We start from the raw sequence: 17,840 nt of genomic DNA on the forward strand, positions 1-17,840 counted from the left end.
AACACTACTGAGGAGGATGTGGATGAGGAGCTGAAGGAAAGGCAGAACTGGGGATGGATACACTCCATCCTGACCATTGAACCTGCAGCACAGAAGTGGCTGCTAGATGCCAGAAGCCAGGAGCCAAGCCAGATGCCAGGTACCAAGCAGAGGCAGCTGGACACCACTGTACCCCACAGTATGCAGCAGACCACCTCCAGCACGCAGAGTGCTTACTCACTGAGAAGCCCAGCTGTCTGTCTGGGAGAGACTGTTCTCTCTGCTTTGTCTTTAAAGGTCCGACCCCATGTCCCCATCCCAAATCTCATCCAGCAGAGGCTGAAGTCTACACGGAACTGAGCTCCTCCCTGTGTGGTAGTCAATGTTCCTACCCCGTGCTTTAAAAAGGAACAGGAGGAAGCAGAGGAGGAGGAAGAGGAGCTGCGTCTCATATTTTTCTAATAATTGAAGGGAGAGGATAAAACTTACCACAGGAAGTGTAGGCTGTTCCTCAAAAGTATAGGCTTGTAAGCTGCCTCTTCTGCTGGAATGATTCTAGTGAAAAACAAATGATAAAAACTTTAGGTTTTGCTTTGTGTTTGAGTGGCAGATAAAGTAGTAGAGTGGGTATGCTGGGCAACAGAAGGAAGTTGGCTAAGAAGTGCTGAGATCCAGCATTTAAAGCAGGGGTGAGGAATGTGTGACCTGCAGGTTATATAAGGCCCCCGAAATTATCAATGCGGGCTAAGCACACATACCTTATCAGAGAGAATCACTTCCAGCCCTCACATCACTGCCATCAAGCAGATGCTGACACATAGTGACCTTATAGGATACGGTAGAACTACCCCTGTGCGTTTCTGAGACTGCAACTCTTTATAGGAGTAGAAAGCCCATCTGTTTCCTGTGGCTGGTGGTTTTGATCCACTGACCTTGCATTTAGCAGCCCAGTGCATAACCACTATGCCACCAGGGCTCCTGTCATCACATAAGGGGTGAGGATTTGCATTTCTGTCCCAGATATACTGGATCAGAACCTGCATCTTAACAAGAACCACAGGTGATTCTTGTGTACACAGAATCTATACAATCTCAAAGACTCACTTAGGGATCCTTTTAAAATGTAGGTTCTGAGTTAGTGTATCTGCAGGGGAAAAGCAAATTCTTAGCAGAGGTTGAATCAGAAATGAATCTGTTTAAACCTCTGCTCTAGACAGTCCACACTTACTTCCGTGAAATTTTGTATTCTTTCTCTGTCTGTCTTTAATCCATGTTGCTGTCACCACCTGAACAGTCTCAGGTTTGCTATTTAAAGACAGCAATACTTACAATATGTCTATAAATGAAATCAGGATATTTACTCTATTACTGTTTATTACAAAAAAAAAATCTGAGAACAATTTAAAATCCATCAAGGGGAGACTGGGTAAATACTCTAAGGGCTATTTGTATAATATGCCAGAGTCTGATGGTTGTTTTTGTTGGTTTTACAATACATCTGTATGTATTGAAATGATCCAATGTCTATAGATACCATCAGTGAAAAAATATGCACAGATATATGTATGTGTGTCCATGTTTGTCAATATACGGAAAATAATTAGGACAACAGATGCTATATCATTAACAGTGATAAACAGAATATATTAAAACAGAGTAGAACTAAAATGAAAGACTTACTTTTTGTTGTATATATCTCAATATTGCTTCCATGTTTAACCATGAATATACAATGTATTAAAAATACTATATTTTTGAACAGGTAACTCGTGGACATTCAAAATACATAACGGGCATATGTCCTGGTCATCTTGCTCCTCTCTTTAGAAGCAAGCAATGTTACTAGTGCCTTGGTCAGAAATATTATATACATATTGATTTTCTATCAGTTAAACAGTTTACATAAATGGTATGAGACCAAAAATACTTCATGAGCTCTACTTTTTTTTTTACTCACTGGTATCTCTTAGGAATTGTTTCATACAATTGATATATTCAGAGCCATCTCATTTTTTTAATGCATAGTACTTCATTATATAGAAGTCATCTATCTATCTATCTATATATTTTTTTTTAAGTAAAGGAAAAGGAATTGAATCCTATGTGGTTTGTCACCAGCAAGTCAATGTAGCTTGTTCTTTTAGTCTCCTGGCTGACTGTTCACATTCCCCCGCCAAAGGAGAAGACAACACCAATGGAAAACAGAATGGAAAGATAGAAAGAGAAGGAAAAAATGGAGATAGGCAGGCAGATCTGCTCTTGGATGGTCTTGAAGGTCTAGACCAGCAGTTCTCAACCTGTGGGTCATGACCCCTTTGGGGGTCGACAAACTCTTTCACAGGGGTCACCTAAGACCATTGGAAAACACATATTTCTGATGGTCTTAGGAACCGAGACACCACTCCTCTATCCGTCTCCAAGTGGGTCCACTCACATGCAGATACACCCACATACGAGTACCCAGTGTGAAGACTGTTATCCATGCTACACCACGCTTCAAAGCAATATTTCATTTATTTGTCATTAGAAATAAATATTTCACAATATATATTGACATATTGTTTTTGTGATTCATCACTATGCTTTAATGATGTTCAATTTGTAACAATGAAAAGACATCCTGCATATCAGATGTTTCCATGATGATTCATAATAGTAGCAAATTATAGTTATTAAGTAGCAATGAAAATAATTTTATGGTTGGGGGGTCACCACCACATGAGGAACTGTTATGAAAGGATCACAGCCTTAGGAAGGTTGAGAACCACTGCTCTAGCAGAGCCGCCTACAGTGAAGCTTCTTAAAGAAAGTGCTAGAGCATCACGGGGCGCTCTTTTTCTATAACGGTCCAGATGTAAGCATTTCAAGCATTGCAAGCTACCTGGTCTCTGTCATAACTGCTTAACTCTGCTGATGTGTGAGAGCAGGCCGACACAAAATGTCAACAATGGGCAGAGTGGCATTCCAGTGACACTTTAGCTACAATAACAGACAGAGGCTGGTGTGGTCAGAGAGTAGTGCTTTGCCAGCGGTTGCAGTAAAAGGAAAGTTCCACGTGGACAGGGGATTTTGTCTGTCTTATTTCCTATTGGATTCTCAGTAACTAGCATGCAGTGCCTGGCATAGAGTCAGCCCTGAATATGGTTACTGGATGAGTAAAAGGCAGGGGGACACCGACTGCAAACGACCACAGCAGCCTCAGAGAATCAGCTTTGTTTTCCACTGAAAAGATCTCCCTTAATGTGACAGACCAGAGAGCTACCCTTGGCGAGCTCATCATGGCCTTGTTTGCGCTGGGTACTTGTTTCCAAACCCTGTGGGTAACAATGTTCATAGTGGTCACTGGGGGGAGACGATCACCTCTCTCCTTGTTTAGTCAGTCTATCAGTTCTTAGTCACACATATGTGTTGGTGACATCAGTGGTGGAATGTCAAAACCACATTCTCACTGGGAAAGAGAGAAGCGGTCCCCAAAGTCGAGTAACTGGTCTGGCATTCGCTGCCAGGTCTTGGTGTTCTCCTACTGAACATAAACAATTCCACAAAACATCAACATCACACAAGGCTTCTTCGAGACCACGATGGATCAAGATAGTACGAACAGGAGCCTGCACATGATGCCTGCACACAGATAAAACAGGAGCACTGTCCAAGCCACAAAGCTCCAAACATCTCTCCATCCCGTCTAGTGTGGCTGACTACTGCTTTTCTATCACTTAGAGCTTTAGCATAGCTACAGGTCTGATGTACTGAGACACCCAATCACAGATTCACCCCTGCTCCCTCGCAGCATCCAACCCAGGACAAAGCCTTGCTTTTTTAAACCTCATGGGAGTCCCTTTTCTAAGGCTTTTCTAAAACCCTTTTCCTAAGACTTGTGCCTATTCCCACTTGCTGAAATGAGTCAGAAACACAACCTCCTTGTTATAGGTGTGTTCCTGGTGGTCTCTGGTGGGGGAGGTGGAGTCAGACGCTAGTGACTATTTGGATTATCCATGCTTGTGTCGATACTATTAGTGGGGATACTTGAAAAATATCAATGACTATGCCGGAAAGCCCCAAAGTCCCTAACACATTCTTGCATGCCATTTACGATACATTTTACATAGAAGTAACACTTATAGAATGGAGTAATATGTACAGCAAAGTCTGAGAGCTTCTTACTGAGCTGGGTACTGGCGGACTGGTGGCTGAATTTCCACAAGTAAGCCTGGCATTCAATTCTTCTGCAAGGTACGTCTGAACATCCATGTTATGTGCTGATGGCGGTGACAGGAAGGCCTGATTGCTGTACGTGGTAGCTTCGTCTTCTCCTATTATTTCCCAGTGCTAAGACAAGCAGAAGAAATGGAAGTCACAAGTACTGCACTGACGGCAATGCTATATCATGACAATGAAGCCCCCCTTTTTTTTATACCTCAGCAGACTCTCGTTGGTCAACACTCTCTGCTTCCTCGGATATTTGGTGCCTGGTGGTAAATGCGCGTTGTGCCTGCAGCTGAATGCTACCGTTCTCAGCATCTGTTAGGCTGTCCCTGTGTTAGAAATATATGAAAGCCATCAGCCAGGTCTTAAGGTAGCAAAATGACAACCGCACTTGACTGGGACATTTCAGTTCATCGCCATACCTACAATAATGCCTGGTCTCTGTGGACAATCAAAATGATTCTCATATGAGTACCAGAGTCTCACAAATAATTTTATCGTATTAGTATTCCACCATGTTGCTATAGGAGCAAATCTAAAGTCACCCCAGGCAATTCATAGAAGAGAAGCTTTAGGGGTTACATGTACATCTTCATGAATCAAAGAGCAATATTATGGAGAATTGATCTTAAGCCAGGGCTAGAATTCCTTTTATGAAGAGGGCAGAATGAAAGACAGTATAAAGACTTTCTACTTAGAAGCTTAATAGATTAGGGCTTAAATGGTATCTGTTTTTGATCCTATACAGGCATAGGCCTGGTCTGTAAAAGGATGACAATAAAGGCTTGAGTATTCAATAAATCAATAAATCAGACTGCACACCCCTATGCTGATTGTCTATTAGTTATATTATCCTAGCCAGAAACATTGTATTCATATCACCAGATTTTTAGATCAAGAATTTTGTTCAAATACTTAATAACATTAATAGTTTATTTAATGCCACAGAAGCCCAGTGACGGTCAGAAGACCGGTTACTTTATTTCACTTACTTTTTAAAGATCAGTTCTTATTGTACAAGAGGGGACAGTTTTGACAGATGGTCCTAAGAAAGGTGTCAGGGTTTCCCCCACTAAATACTTGAAAGAAATGTGATTCTGCTCAAGTCAGATTTGCCATGGTACTGATAGGCAAGAGAACACATCTGCACGGTTTTTGTTTTTTGGGGGCCGGGATGGGGGCCTTTAGTTTTGTAATTTGCATGTCATTCTACAGAGACCCGGGCCTCTGTGCCATGAAAATGTTGGATTGATGATTTGCTCGAAAGGATTGAGAACAACAAAATCTACTACAGAGCTTTGGCTATGTCGGGCACAAAATATCAAAGTTAGAAAGCCAACAGAAAGCCAATAATATTTAAGTCTGGGTTAAAAAGTGAAAGACTAAAGAAAGATTTCAATAGGTAACATGAAGGAGGTGGGAATGGGGTTTTGAAAATAAATATAAATAACGGGAGAACTTCTAAATGTAGGTCAATCTGATAAGATAAAAATGCCATTGTGAGGACACGTGAGGATATCTTAAAGATCGTTGAAGTATATACACGTTGGGAAATCCGCATCTCACTGGAAAGTGAGTGTCTCACATCAGTCCCATGATACTGAGTCTCTTTTTAAAAAAATAATTTTATTGGGGGCTCATACAACTCTTCACAATCCATCCATCCATCCATTGTGTAAAGCACATTTGTACATTTGTTGCCCTCATCATTCTCAAACCATTTACTCTCCACTTAAGCCCCTGACATCAGCTCCTCATTTTTCTCCCTCCCTCCCGCTCCCCCCTCCCCATGAATCCTTGATAATTTATAAATTATTATTTTGTCATATCTTACACTGTCTGACATCTTTCTTCACCCACTTTTTTGTTGTCCATCCCCCAGGGAGGAGGTTATATGTAGATCCCTGTAATCGGTTCCTCCTTTCCACCCCACCCTGCCTCCACTACTGAGTCCCTTTATGTTTTCAAAATAACTTTGATTTTTAAATACAGTGCACTGAAAAAATGACTATTTTATTGTATTTTTAAAATACACTAAAAAAACCCACAATATTTCTAAATTAATCTAAAAAACAAAACAACCCCTTCGGATTCCTTGTCCCTCAGATCTAAATATTGGTCTGAGTGGCTAAAAAAGAAGTAAAACTGAAGTGGGCTTGGAGTCTTTCATAACTTACAAGTTCATCTCAAACATAGGAAAATGTAAATAAAAAACAAAACGTACCCTTTGTGGCTCATGGTAATGAAAAGCATGTTTATGAATAATTGTTAATTTATTATAAATTAAGAGGTCATGGAAAGGGCAATATTTGTGTACAAATAGTTCTATACATTATCATTTAAAAACAACCACCACCCCAATTGAGCTGGCACGTCATTTTTCAAGTCCCGTGGCAGCAAAAAGTCTGGTGTTCTTATGGTTATGGGTCCCTATACTCTACTCTATGAATTCATCTGAGCCATTACTTCCAAATAACGCTTAGGGGTCCCAGTGTACCAGACTACACGTGAAAACCGTCAGCACATACTGCGGGCTTGGTCTTTTCCACTGCGTTCGTCTAGACTCGTGGTTTACGTAGTAGGTCCTTCCAAGGACATCCTGCCTCTCTTCCCATCCTGGAGGTAGAGGAGAAGGTTCTTGTTGCTGCTGCAAATGGCAAGCAGCATCAGGTTGGTCCAAAACAACCCAGCCAGGCTGAAAAACAGAATAGTGACAGTTAATGGCTTATGACTGATTTTGGGGGGCTTATTTTTTCCCTTAATATATGTCCTTAACATTTTTCAGCTTTTTGGCTAGTGTCAAGTGACATTAATCACATTTGCCATATTGCATACTTCTTTAACCTTACCAATTAAGCTACCGAAAATGAAAAGCAAGGCTGTTAATGTTAATACCCGTTCTAAGAAGTATATGCATAGATGGAATTAGGACATCATTAACATTTTCAGGCCAATATAGGAATATTTTCTGATCATAAAGACTTTCTCTTCTGGTATCAAAATGACCATCACTTCAACTTTGTTTGAAACTGTTTTAAAATCTTTAAAAAAATCTTTTTTTACCACATCTAATGAATAAAGTGTATAAAAACTCTTAAATAAACAAATACAAAGTTCTATAAAGTAGGAGCATTCTGAGAGATCGCAATGCAGTTTAAGCTATTTTAACCTTGGTCTAGTCTCCAATTTTTAAGCAAATGAATAAAGCCCAGAAACCATGTATTATTAGTTGGTCATTTTCGCTCCCACAGAGAAAACACAGAGCATAGGGCGGAAATTCAATAAATATCTAAGACCTATAAGATGAAGGCCACATATGTAGAGGCATTTAAAATAAGGAAGGGTATTTGATTAAAAAATAAACAGTGAGCTCCCCAGTGTTTGAGAAGTCATTAAGATTCACTGTGGGATTGTTCTTTCTCTGAGGGTCCAAAGAAAGGCACTGTAGTAAAGTCATGAATCAGCTGAAGAAGAAAGATTGTGTTGTTGTTAATATTTGAATACAAGGCAACCACTGGGACTTTAGTTCTTCAGAGACTAGCAGGGTTTAAATATAAAGCTTCCGCTACAGCAACTAAAGTAGGAATTGAAATAGTGCCAACAGTTAAAGCTTTTATACAAGGCACCTTATAACAGATAAGGCAATACGTAAAAGCTCTATTAGACATCGATATGATTATGAGAGCAATGGAAATGGAAATAAACTCAGGAAGAAGAGTTTATAGTTCTCCTAAAAGGACACATATGGAAGACTTGACTGGATAGGAAGACACATACTCTCTGTCACAACTAAGTCAATTCATCTCAAGTTAATCCACAAGCATGTCATTATTCTAAGAAAATGGCAATATGGATATTCCAAATAAAATGAGAAGATATTTCTCGGCTCAAAGAAAAACACAAGTAAGCAAGAATAGCCAAGAAGAGTAACCAGGGAAAATTAATTCCAGCAGAGGAACATTATAAATGACAACAGTTACAGTAGGGTGGCATTTTGCATGAATGGATACGCAACTCACTGGAATGAATTAGAAAGCCCCCCAAAATTATAGAAATTTAGATAAAGACACAGATATTTCAAATCTGTGAAGTAACAGGTAGATTATTTAGAAAATAGGTTCTCTAGCAGTTGTTGCTTCGAGTTGGGCTGCTAACCAACAGGTCAGCAGTTCGAAACCAGCAGCTGCTCTAAGGAAGAAAGACAAGGCTTTCTACTCCCCTAAAGAGTTTCCGTCTTGGAGGCCCACTGGCCGGCTCTCCCCTCTCCTATATGGTTGCTATGAGTTGTAGCCAGTTGACGGCAGTGATTTTGTTTGTTTGTTTAAGTTCTAGGGGAAAGAAACTGTAGATCCCTACCACACACCTACCAAAATCAAAGGGCACGAGAACAAATTTTGGAAAGTTTAAAATACATACTCTAAGAGAGGGAAGGCTGTTTAATATGACACCCCACACAGAAGACATGAAAGAGAAATAGATATGTGTATTTGATGACAAAACTTCCCAAGTAATACATGGTAAAATAACTGAAAAAAAAAAGACCAACTAGAAAGCATATCTGGCACTAACTAATGGATAAAGAATAATTTGCTAAATATATATTGTGCTTCCTGAAACTGAACTCCTCCTGTGGCTTAATTTTCAGGCAAACAATAAACAGGAGGGGCAGCAACACTAAGTGAGGTATGCACACCTCAGAATATGCACACTCAGGACAAGCAATCCTCAGAGATAAAAAGAGCAGAACTTCCCCAGGACAACATTCAGCAGGGTTAGGACACACCGGGAGGAGGGGGGTTGAATGGTGTGGTATTGAGGGATTGACAAAGAATGAGATGAAGTAAAATATGTAAAAATTATTGCATGTAAAACTGATGATCTACACTGTAAACATTCATCCAGTTCACATTCAATCAATCAAAACAGGAAAAACGCAAAGTGTTTCTATTTAAGGACTTAATTCTGGCAATGGAAAAATTTGTTGGCTTAGAAGACAGAAGGGACCACTTCTGTGTTGGAAGGCTGCATCCGAAAATGGGAGGCAGGCTTGCTGGCAGCAGGGAGAAGAAGGGATGTCTGCAGAAGGCCAGTCTATTGTGGCTAGCCGCAGGTGGGAGGATTACAGAGGGGGGCCGACCCGCAGCTGAGGAATGTGGGGCTTTCAGAAAGAATTACTCTGGAACCAGGGAGCTGGGTGGGCAGCGAACTTGATTTATTTTCTTTCTCACTCTACCTTTAAAAAAAAACCCCAAAATTCCCTTTTATGGGACTTAATCTCCTTTTGATTTTCTTTTTATTGTCCAAACTTCTCTCTTCTTTGTGACTATCTTGCAATTTTTCCTTCTTCATCTCTATTTTCCCTCTTTTTCTTTCTGTCCCTTCCCGAAAACCTACTGCCATGGAGTGGATTCCGATTCATAGCAACCCCACATAAATGATCAGCATATAGGCTCTAGTACACCTAAACGTAAGTCTTGTGGTCACTGAAACCAGTTAGAACCCACCAGCTTTGCAGGAGGAAAATGAAGCTTTCAGTGCCCATAAAGATTTATGGTCTCAAAAACTCAGAGTTCTACTCTGTCCTAAAGGGTCGCTGTGGGAAACAGAAGGATTTCTCCCAAGTTGTTGTCCCCAAATATATGCCAAACTTAGCTGCTTGCGAATGACTAAACACTTGGAGGTCATCAGAAGTAGATCAGGGGTTATTGTCCCTAAGGGTTATGAGCCATCTAGAGCAAGCAAGTCACCACTGTTTTTCCCACAACAAGTAGGACTCATTCCCTTCTGATAAGGATAGTAGTTGTCTGCTTCCTTGTAGGAGACCCCTGAGAGGTCCAGCCAACCAAAGGTGACCAAGGTTAGGCCGCCATCATGAATCTAGGGTCTGCTCATCTTGTCACATGTATACCCCTAGTCCCTCCCATTCCTATGTGCACACTCCTAGCTCATCCTCTTCCTGTCACACTTATGCCTATTATACTGCCCCTTCCTGTGACGTGTGGTTACCTGTAATCATGCCCCCGAAGCAGATATAACCCTTGGTTAGCAATAAACGGGGCCCTCGAGCATCCTGCCGGGTCCCTGCTCCACCTCGCCTCGGCCCACACTGTGTGCAGACCTGACTGGTAAGATCATGGCCATCCAGGAAGTGAGCATGCTACCATGAAATGTGTCTGACTCCATTATTTCAATCTCTCTTCTATCTCTCATGCTCTCTATGACTTTGATGTAATCTTTATATATCTCAACCGTACAATTGCACCTATCAAACCCGTGATTAGTGGGGGGCAGGGGCTGGCACCCCTTTCAAGTACAGGTCACTATGAGTTAGAATCGATTCAACAGCTTGACGGCAGCAAGTTTGGATTTTGATTTGGGATACATTGAATCATATTTTACTTCTCTTGTCTCAATGTCAAAAGTATATGAGCTGAGTTTCTGTAGATTTCATTCTCTTGAGAAATGATTGGGATTATGAAAACTGAATATGGCTATATATTACTTTTCTATAGATCAATGAAACGGATTAATAATGATGTTTTCATATTGCTTTAAAGCAGTGGTTCTCAACCTTCCTAGTGCTGCAACCCTTTAATACAGTTCCTCATGTTGTGACCCCCCCAACCATAAAATTATTTTCATTAGTACTTTGTAACTGTATTTTTGCTACAGGTTGAGAACGCTGCTTTAAAGGATTGTCAAAATACTCAGAGTTGGGAAAATAGAACCAAGGGAATATTTCAAAGCTTCTTTGAAAGTTTTCTCTCAATAATCTGCACTGTGAATTGTATTACCCAATTAAACTCAAGAAGAGAAAAAACATCTAATTTAATTAAGGACCATTAAAATAAAACAAAGCAAAACAAAAGGTTTCAAGTCCAAGAAATATAACTGTACATTTAAACAGGGTTTTACAAGACTGAATTTTCACTTTTGGTTTAGAGTAACTTCTAAATAAATACGTTATCAGTAATAGTTTTCACAAAACAACTTTCTAAGTATCAGTGAACATTCATTACTAACCTTGAAGCTATTATGTAATTCTTTGCAATTCAACAAAACCAAAGTGGATCAGAAAAGAAAGCATTTAGAGAAAAAAATTAATGTTATATATGAGGGGGTACCCCCCTACACATTAAAAAAACAACAACAGAAAAAGCTCCATTGGGCAGAGCTTTTAGAGTATAAATTTTTCCCACTAGGTGAGCATCCAACAACTCGCATTGAGTCAGTGCACCCAGTGGCATCGCCTGGGAAGTTTCTCTCTGGTCACAGTGAATTCTTTCATAAAAGCAGTTTCACTCGAACCTCATTTTTTTTTTTTTTGTGATGGCCAATACCAGAGAACAGCATGAGGCTGTGAAACTTTGTTTCCTGCCACAGAAACTGTTGTGATGTTGAACACAGCTTACAAGGGCAGAGCTATTGGAAAAACTCAAGCATATGAGTAGTTTTTTCATTTCAAAAAAGCTGAAATATCAATTGATAACAAACTTCTCAACTTCCCAAACGGAGAAAAATGTCAACAAAATTCATGCACTTTTGCTTGAAAACCCACGATGAACCACTGAAGAGATGGGGATGTTATCTGGACTACCATGGAGCTCGGTTCAGCGAATTTTAATGGAAGATTTGGGAATGAGAAGGGTGGCTGGGAAATGTGTGCCTCGGGTTCTGGCTGACCAGCAAAAAAGAGCATCAACTGGAAACATGCCCTGCTTTGAAAGAACAGATCCCAAGCCACCCAGACTTTTCTTTCCAAGGTCATTACTGGTGAGGAGACATGGTGCTATTCTTACGACCCCAAAGGCAAAGAGCAACCAAGCTAGTGGAAGATGCCATCTTCACCTCTCCCAAAATAAGCTCATGAAGTGAAATCAAGATGATGTTTAGTTGTGGGTTTTTTTGATGTGATGGGGATAGTGCATTTGGAGTTCATTCAGGTCAGATTGTTAATCAAGCTTTCTATATAAAGGTTCTGATAAGATTGCGTAACTGTGTGTGTGAGACAAAAAAGGCTTGCTTTGTGGCAGGCAGGAACTGGTTTTGCCACCATGACAATGCACCTGCTCACACAGCCATCTCAGTGTGCCAGTTTTTGGCAAAAACCAGCATGCCTCTCTTGTCCCATTCAACTTACTCATCTGACCTCACTCTGTGTGACTTCTTTTTGTTTCCATGAATGAAGAGGAACATGAAAGGACAGCAATTTGATGATGTAGAAGAGGTGAAGAAAAAACCTGAGGAGGGTGCTGGCAGCCATCCAAACAGATAGATGAGTTTGAAAAATGTTTCCAAGAATGGAATCGCAGATTTGACAAATGTATTAAGTGTAATGGAGAGTAGTTAGAAGGTGATAAGGTTTTTTTGTAAATAAAATTTAAATACATAGCTTAAAAAAATTCCAGTTGTTTTTTGGTACCCCTTCATATTAATCTTCTAAGACACAGCTAACCCTGAAGTCCCAAAGGGTATAAAATTCAAATACGATATTATATTATATTATATTTAAGGAAGCTTCACAAAGTTCAAGGAAAAATGGAATTAAGAGTCAATGAAAATGAATAAAAAACGTGTATGAATGGGTCACTGACTGCTCTGTAAATCTTCAGCCAGTTCACAATAAGAAATTAAAAAGAAAAAAAATCATAGAATTTTTCCATGAACTATTTTTTCCCCTTCACAAACTCTTTGAAGCCTCCTTATATGTAGCTACAATGACCACGTTTTGTTTAACTAAGGAATAAGAACAGCCTTAAGAGTGAGCCTCTTTTCAAAATTATAATTGTTTTCTTTAAAGTGTGGGATTCGTATATCCAGTCGCAAATTAGAAGTTAAAGGACTAGGCCAGAAAGTCTTCTCTAGTCATTAGTTATACAGAAGATAAACAAGCACGAATTCATGTGTTTGGATTCCCAAGCCTTTCATAAATAAACTCCCACGTGCTTACATCTACTGAAATTATAAGGTGCATTCCGAGGGAATTCAAACACTGAGACAAGGCGACCACAAAATGAAGTGAAGCCGCTCTGACCACAGACTCTGCACTGTGAATGAGGTACCTGTGATACCGACATGTGGGCAAAGCTTGGACGAGGTAACTGAATCATAAAACGCTGTTCACATTTTGTTAAAGTTACTAAATAAAGAAGTTTCTTTCTTTACAACAGACATGCTTCAGTTCACAGAATGGCTCTATACAAGATGCCCTGTAGACCAAATGCCAGGCGGAGAGACTTCGATCCAATAAGTATCTCTAAGTTTAAAAATATATATATTAAAAGCTAGAGAAAAGCAAACTTTAAAAAGTAACCAAATGAGTGAGGATAGATTTAAGAGAGGAGAATAAATTCACGGATCACCAAACTAAGGGCTTTGAGGAAAAACAGTTATCACCCCCCACCCCCACCCCCACTATTACAGATTACCCTACAAAGTAAAATCTTACTAGTGCACACAAAGAGTTCCCAGAAAGCTTTATGGCAAATTCACTGCCTGTCCCAGAGCTTTCCTTCTAATGTGCACATTGGAGACCAGGCCTTGGGGAAGACCTGCAGCTCCTTCGGTCTATAGAGAGTTCATTGACCTTCAAAGAGTCAAGACTGCAGCTGTTATTGCCAGGTGCGTTGGCTCTGCCTCACAGTAACCTAGTGAATAGCCTGGCCCTGTGCCATCTTCACCGGTAAGTTTGAGTCCATTGGAGCTTTTGCGTCCATCTGTCTCACTGATGATTTCCTTTGGCTGGTTTGTCCTCTACTTGGCCAAACATGATTGGTCTTTTCTGATGTGTTCACAGTACCGGAGAAGAAGTTTCACCATTCTTGGTTCTAAGGAATATTCAGGTTGTGTTTTCTTGTATGACTGATTTGTTTGTTTGGTAGTCCATGGTATAGTCAATATTCTTCACCAGCACCACAATTTAAACGTAGCTCTTCCTCAGTCATAGTTTGAGTGTTTTCCACCCAGAGGGTTCATCTGCCAGCACTACACCGGCAATATTCTGTTGTAATCCATAGGGCTTTCATTGCTAATTCTCAGGAGTAAATAGTGAGGCCTTTCTATCGAGCTTACCTTACTCTAAGGTTACTGAGAAGGCACACGAAAAAGCAAACTGCACAAAGGGATATACCATGCCCAGTAGCTTGTGTGTTCTCAGTGAATGCTGACTTAACAATGATAGTGTTTGATGATGATGTTCCTTCAAAGGCAACCTCAAGAGAGGGGTGTTCTCTTTGCCCTTTTTCTCTAGAAGAAATCCTAGGGGCCATCTGTACAACCCCACCACTCTGCAAACCAAGACCTTGGGGTTCAGAGAAGTTCAGTGATTCACACAGACCCATTTGTCCAGCCAGCAGATGAACTTATGATTAGGACTTCAGCCTCAAAACCCTTCTCCAGTTCCAATCCCAATACAAATTTGTCACTCCCTGACTCCCAGCAGATATATGCAACTAATAGTTGACAGATCCTCCCTCTTCTTCTGTTTTCCATGAAAATTGCTAAGCTCTCCAAAATATAATTTTCATATTAGATCATTTGAACGTCCCTTAATTTTTTTCTCTCTTTCCCAAGTGCCATCCATCCCTCTTTTCCCTGTCCTGAGGTCCAGGATGCTAAACACCAAAACCATACCATCGAGTGAATTCCACGTCATAGTGAGGCTATAGTTCAGAATAGGATTTCCTATGCTAGCATCTTTATGGAAACACAATGTCATTTCTTTCTCTACAGTTAGCAGTTAAGCACTTAACCACTCATCACTGGAGTGCCCCCCCGGGATAGAATAAGTGACAGGAGTTACATTTCACAAAAGTGTTCCTCAGTAGCAGGCTCCTCAAAATGTCCATAAACTTCATTTTAAACTGATATGCTTTCTTGTTTTAATAGAAAGGGACATGGCATAGTCTTAGAAAACTATTAAAATTATAACAGTTAATGAAAATAAATACTTCCGTTTATATTGTATTTTCTCCTCCCTAACCTTTAAGAGAGGAGCCCTGGTGGTGTTGTGAGTTACATGTTGGGCTAATAATCACAAAGTTCACAGTTTGAAACCACTGCCTGCTCTTTGGAAGAGAGCGGGGGCTTTCCTCCCATAAAGACATAAAGTTCCAGAAATCCAGAGGCAGTTCTACCCTGCTTTATAGGATCACTAGGAGTCAAAATTGATCTGATGGCAGTGAGCTGGTTTGGAACCTTTAAGAAAGCAACAATTACTGGCATATTTCTACAGAAAATTCCTTAAAGGAAAGAAATTAATATGTTTCAGTGAAATAGGCAAATTTCCAGGTAAATACTTTTTATTGTACCCATTAGCTTCACTGAATAATATTTCCCTTTTCCTCCCCATAGTATAGAAGAATAAGAAATTAAGTATTTTCTATTTTAGTTTAACTAAAATATTTATAATATCTCACCTCTAATTCCTCAGCCTGTTCTGTGTTATCTTCTTCAGAGCCACTGGTTTTAGGTAAATAAGTCATTTTTAATCTCAGATGACCTTTAACCCTTGATTTGTGGCTGTAGAAAAGAAAAGAATTATTCATAAAATGTAACACTCAGGAGAAAAGCATGCGCTTTGTTAAGAATCTACTGAATCTACCTACCAGCCTCCAGAGGCAAGTTCCAGTGTGGAAAACATTTAGCAAAAAGAAAAAATGTGGAGAAAAAAAGACACATACACAAATTAAATTGTTAGGGCATACATAAGATACCACAAGAGTTTATGTGAAAAATCCGAAAGAGCTTTAAAGTTGAGTTCGCGAGAGCGGGTAGGATTTTCATCTGTGGTAGTGGCAATTCAGGGGAGAAGAGCGCGAGAGCTAAAGAATGATGGGTAGCCTGGGTGTGGTGGAGGAAAATGGCAGGACTTGAGTTTGGCTGGAGTATCAAATACATAAAGAGGAGGGGAACAGGTAGATGGTCCAGATAACGAGGTCCTTGCAAAACAAGAGAACTTTGGATTTTATTTTGCATATACTGGGCAGCCACTAAGAATATTTAGGGGCGGGATCCACTTTAGGGTTATTGATTTGGCCAAATTGCATAGGACCGGAAAAAAGTGGAGAGCGAGGCTTGCTAACTATCTGAAACCCATTTCGTTTCTTTTACAGCTGTTTGAATCCGCCAAACACCGATTTACCTCATCTGTTTTCATCTTGTAGCACACCTTTTTGAATTATGAGTTGTCTGAGATAAAGGCTGCTGTCCACCATGTTAATGTTTAAAACCTTGTACTTTTGAAACCTTTCTTTAGTTGCTAACATCTACTTTCCCCACCAATTTTGGCATTTTAAGGTCTACTTAGCATGTTAAGGCCTACTGCTTGTTTTTGCTTTGGATACAGATTTCTTGGTTTTAGGTGGGGGGATGTGATTTTCTGAGCTGTCAGTCATGTCACCAATTTTATTAATTTATTCTGTCTACAAGTTCTGCAAGCCTTCTTTAACCTTTTTAGTTGCTCTTCTTTGCCTGAGTCTTCTAGATTTGGCAAATCCAGCATACCCTTGCCTGAGTGGTCACCCTGATGGTCATTTCCAAGGACACTAACCTGGCTGCTGTCTCCATGGTGAGGAGGCGGGAACACTATGACTTGTTGCTATACAAGGCGGATATGGACAATATGCTCAGATAATGCTCCACTGAAAAGGCCCTGCCTTTGTGGTTCATATCGTTTGAACAGACAGTAAGCTGGAAGGTGTTGACGTAAACGCAGCGCAAATGTACAAACAAGCTACGAACTCTCATACATTTTCAATTGGAATTACCGTTGGCCCTGTTCGTGAAATCATCTTCAGTGCAGACAGTGGATGTACAATATTCTGTTTGCAAAAAGTAATGATAGCCAAAAAAACTCTCTCTTTAAAAAAAAAATTAATTAAAAAAAAAAAAGTAATGATAGCATCCGATGAACTGAAATGCAGGCGAGTTTCAGCAAGCAGAGAAAGGAAGGAAGAGATCGTTTTTTAGTTATTCCTAGTAGGCAGATGCCACACCTGTTTTTAGACCTATATCTGAAGTTAAAGGAAGGAGAAAAAAGTTTACATTCCAGACTTTCTACAGAAATTAAATGTGTGTCTTTGTTTATAGAGAAATATTAACACAGTCACAGAGAAACAGTCTCTTTTACTTTGTTTAATATTTCTATGACAAAAAGCAATTAATAATTTTTAAATGAAAAAAAGTAATGAAAACTTTTACTAAGTTTTAATGTTTGCTTTTAAAAAAATGCATATTCTAGGTTAACAAACAAGTAAAATACTGTTGTTTTCACAGATGTCCTCCCTCTGCTTTTCTGTGACCTTTCTAGCTGTAAATCAACACATGTGTTTTGACTAGATTTTACTTGATGATGTGGCCACAGGAGATCAAAGAGTTTTATTTACAGCTTAAACTGAGAAATTTTTACACAAACCACGTAATTCTGTTTAGCAAAATGGAATTATCAGCATGCTAGTTGGGTTTTAAATTCCAATCTTGGCTCACGCCATTTTCAATAAACATGAGGCTTTTGCTGAAATATCTTTTATCTTAAGGGTATGCAAAATATAATTAGGCTTTTCTGAAACTGGTTTTGTGCATATAAAGTGAGATAACGGATTTAGATTAACTATTTTTTGTTTGTGATCCCTTTAAGTCACAGTCTGACAAAAATT

At 39.7% G+C, this 17,840-nt stretch overlaps 1 protein-coding gene across 1 annotated transcript in view; it reads right to left on the reverse strand.

The window, feature by feature from the left end:
- The window catches only part of NEDD4 (NEDD4 E3 ubiquitin protein ligase), an 84,563-nt gene that overhangs the window by 28,520 nt on the left and 38,203 nt on the right, over window positions 1-17,840 (reverse strand). Inside the window, exons 2-5 of the mRNA XM_004709442.2 lie at window positions 6,714-6,880; window positions 4,397-4,514; window positions 4,144-4,308; window positions 469-534 (exon numbers count right to left, since the gene is read on the reverse strand). Coding sequence (XP_004709499.1) covers window positions 469-534; window positions 4,144-4,308; window positions 4,397-4,514; window positions 6,714-6,880 — 516 coding nt within the window. The remainder of the gene's footprint in view (window positions 1-468; window positions 535-4,143; window positions 4,309-4,396; window positions 4,515-6,713; window positions 6,881-17,840) is intronic.

The sequence above is a fragment of the Echinops telfairi genome, unplaced genomic scaffold, assembly GCF_000313985.2.
Source record: "Echinops telfairi isolate 266 unplaced genomic scaffold, ASM31398v2 ScPeMD7_8;HRSCAF=38, whole genome shotgun sequence".
Lineage (NCBI taxonomy): Eukaryota > Metazoa > Chordata > Mammalia > Afrosoricida > Tenrecidae > Echinops > Echinops telfairi.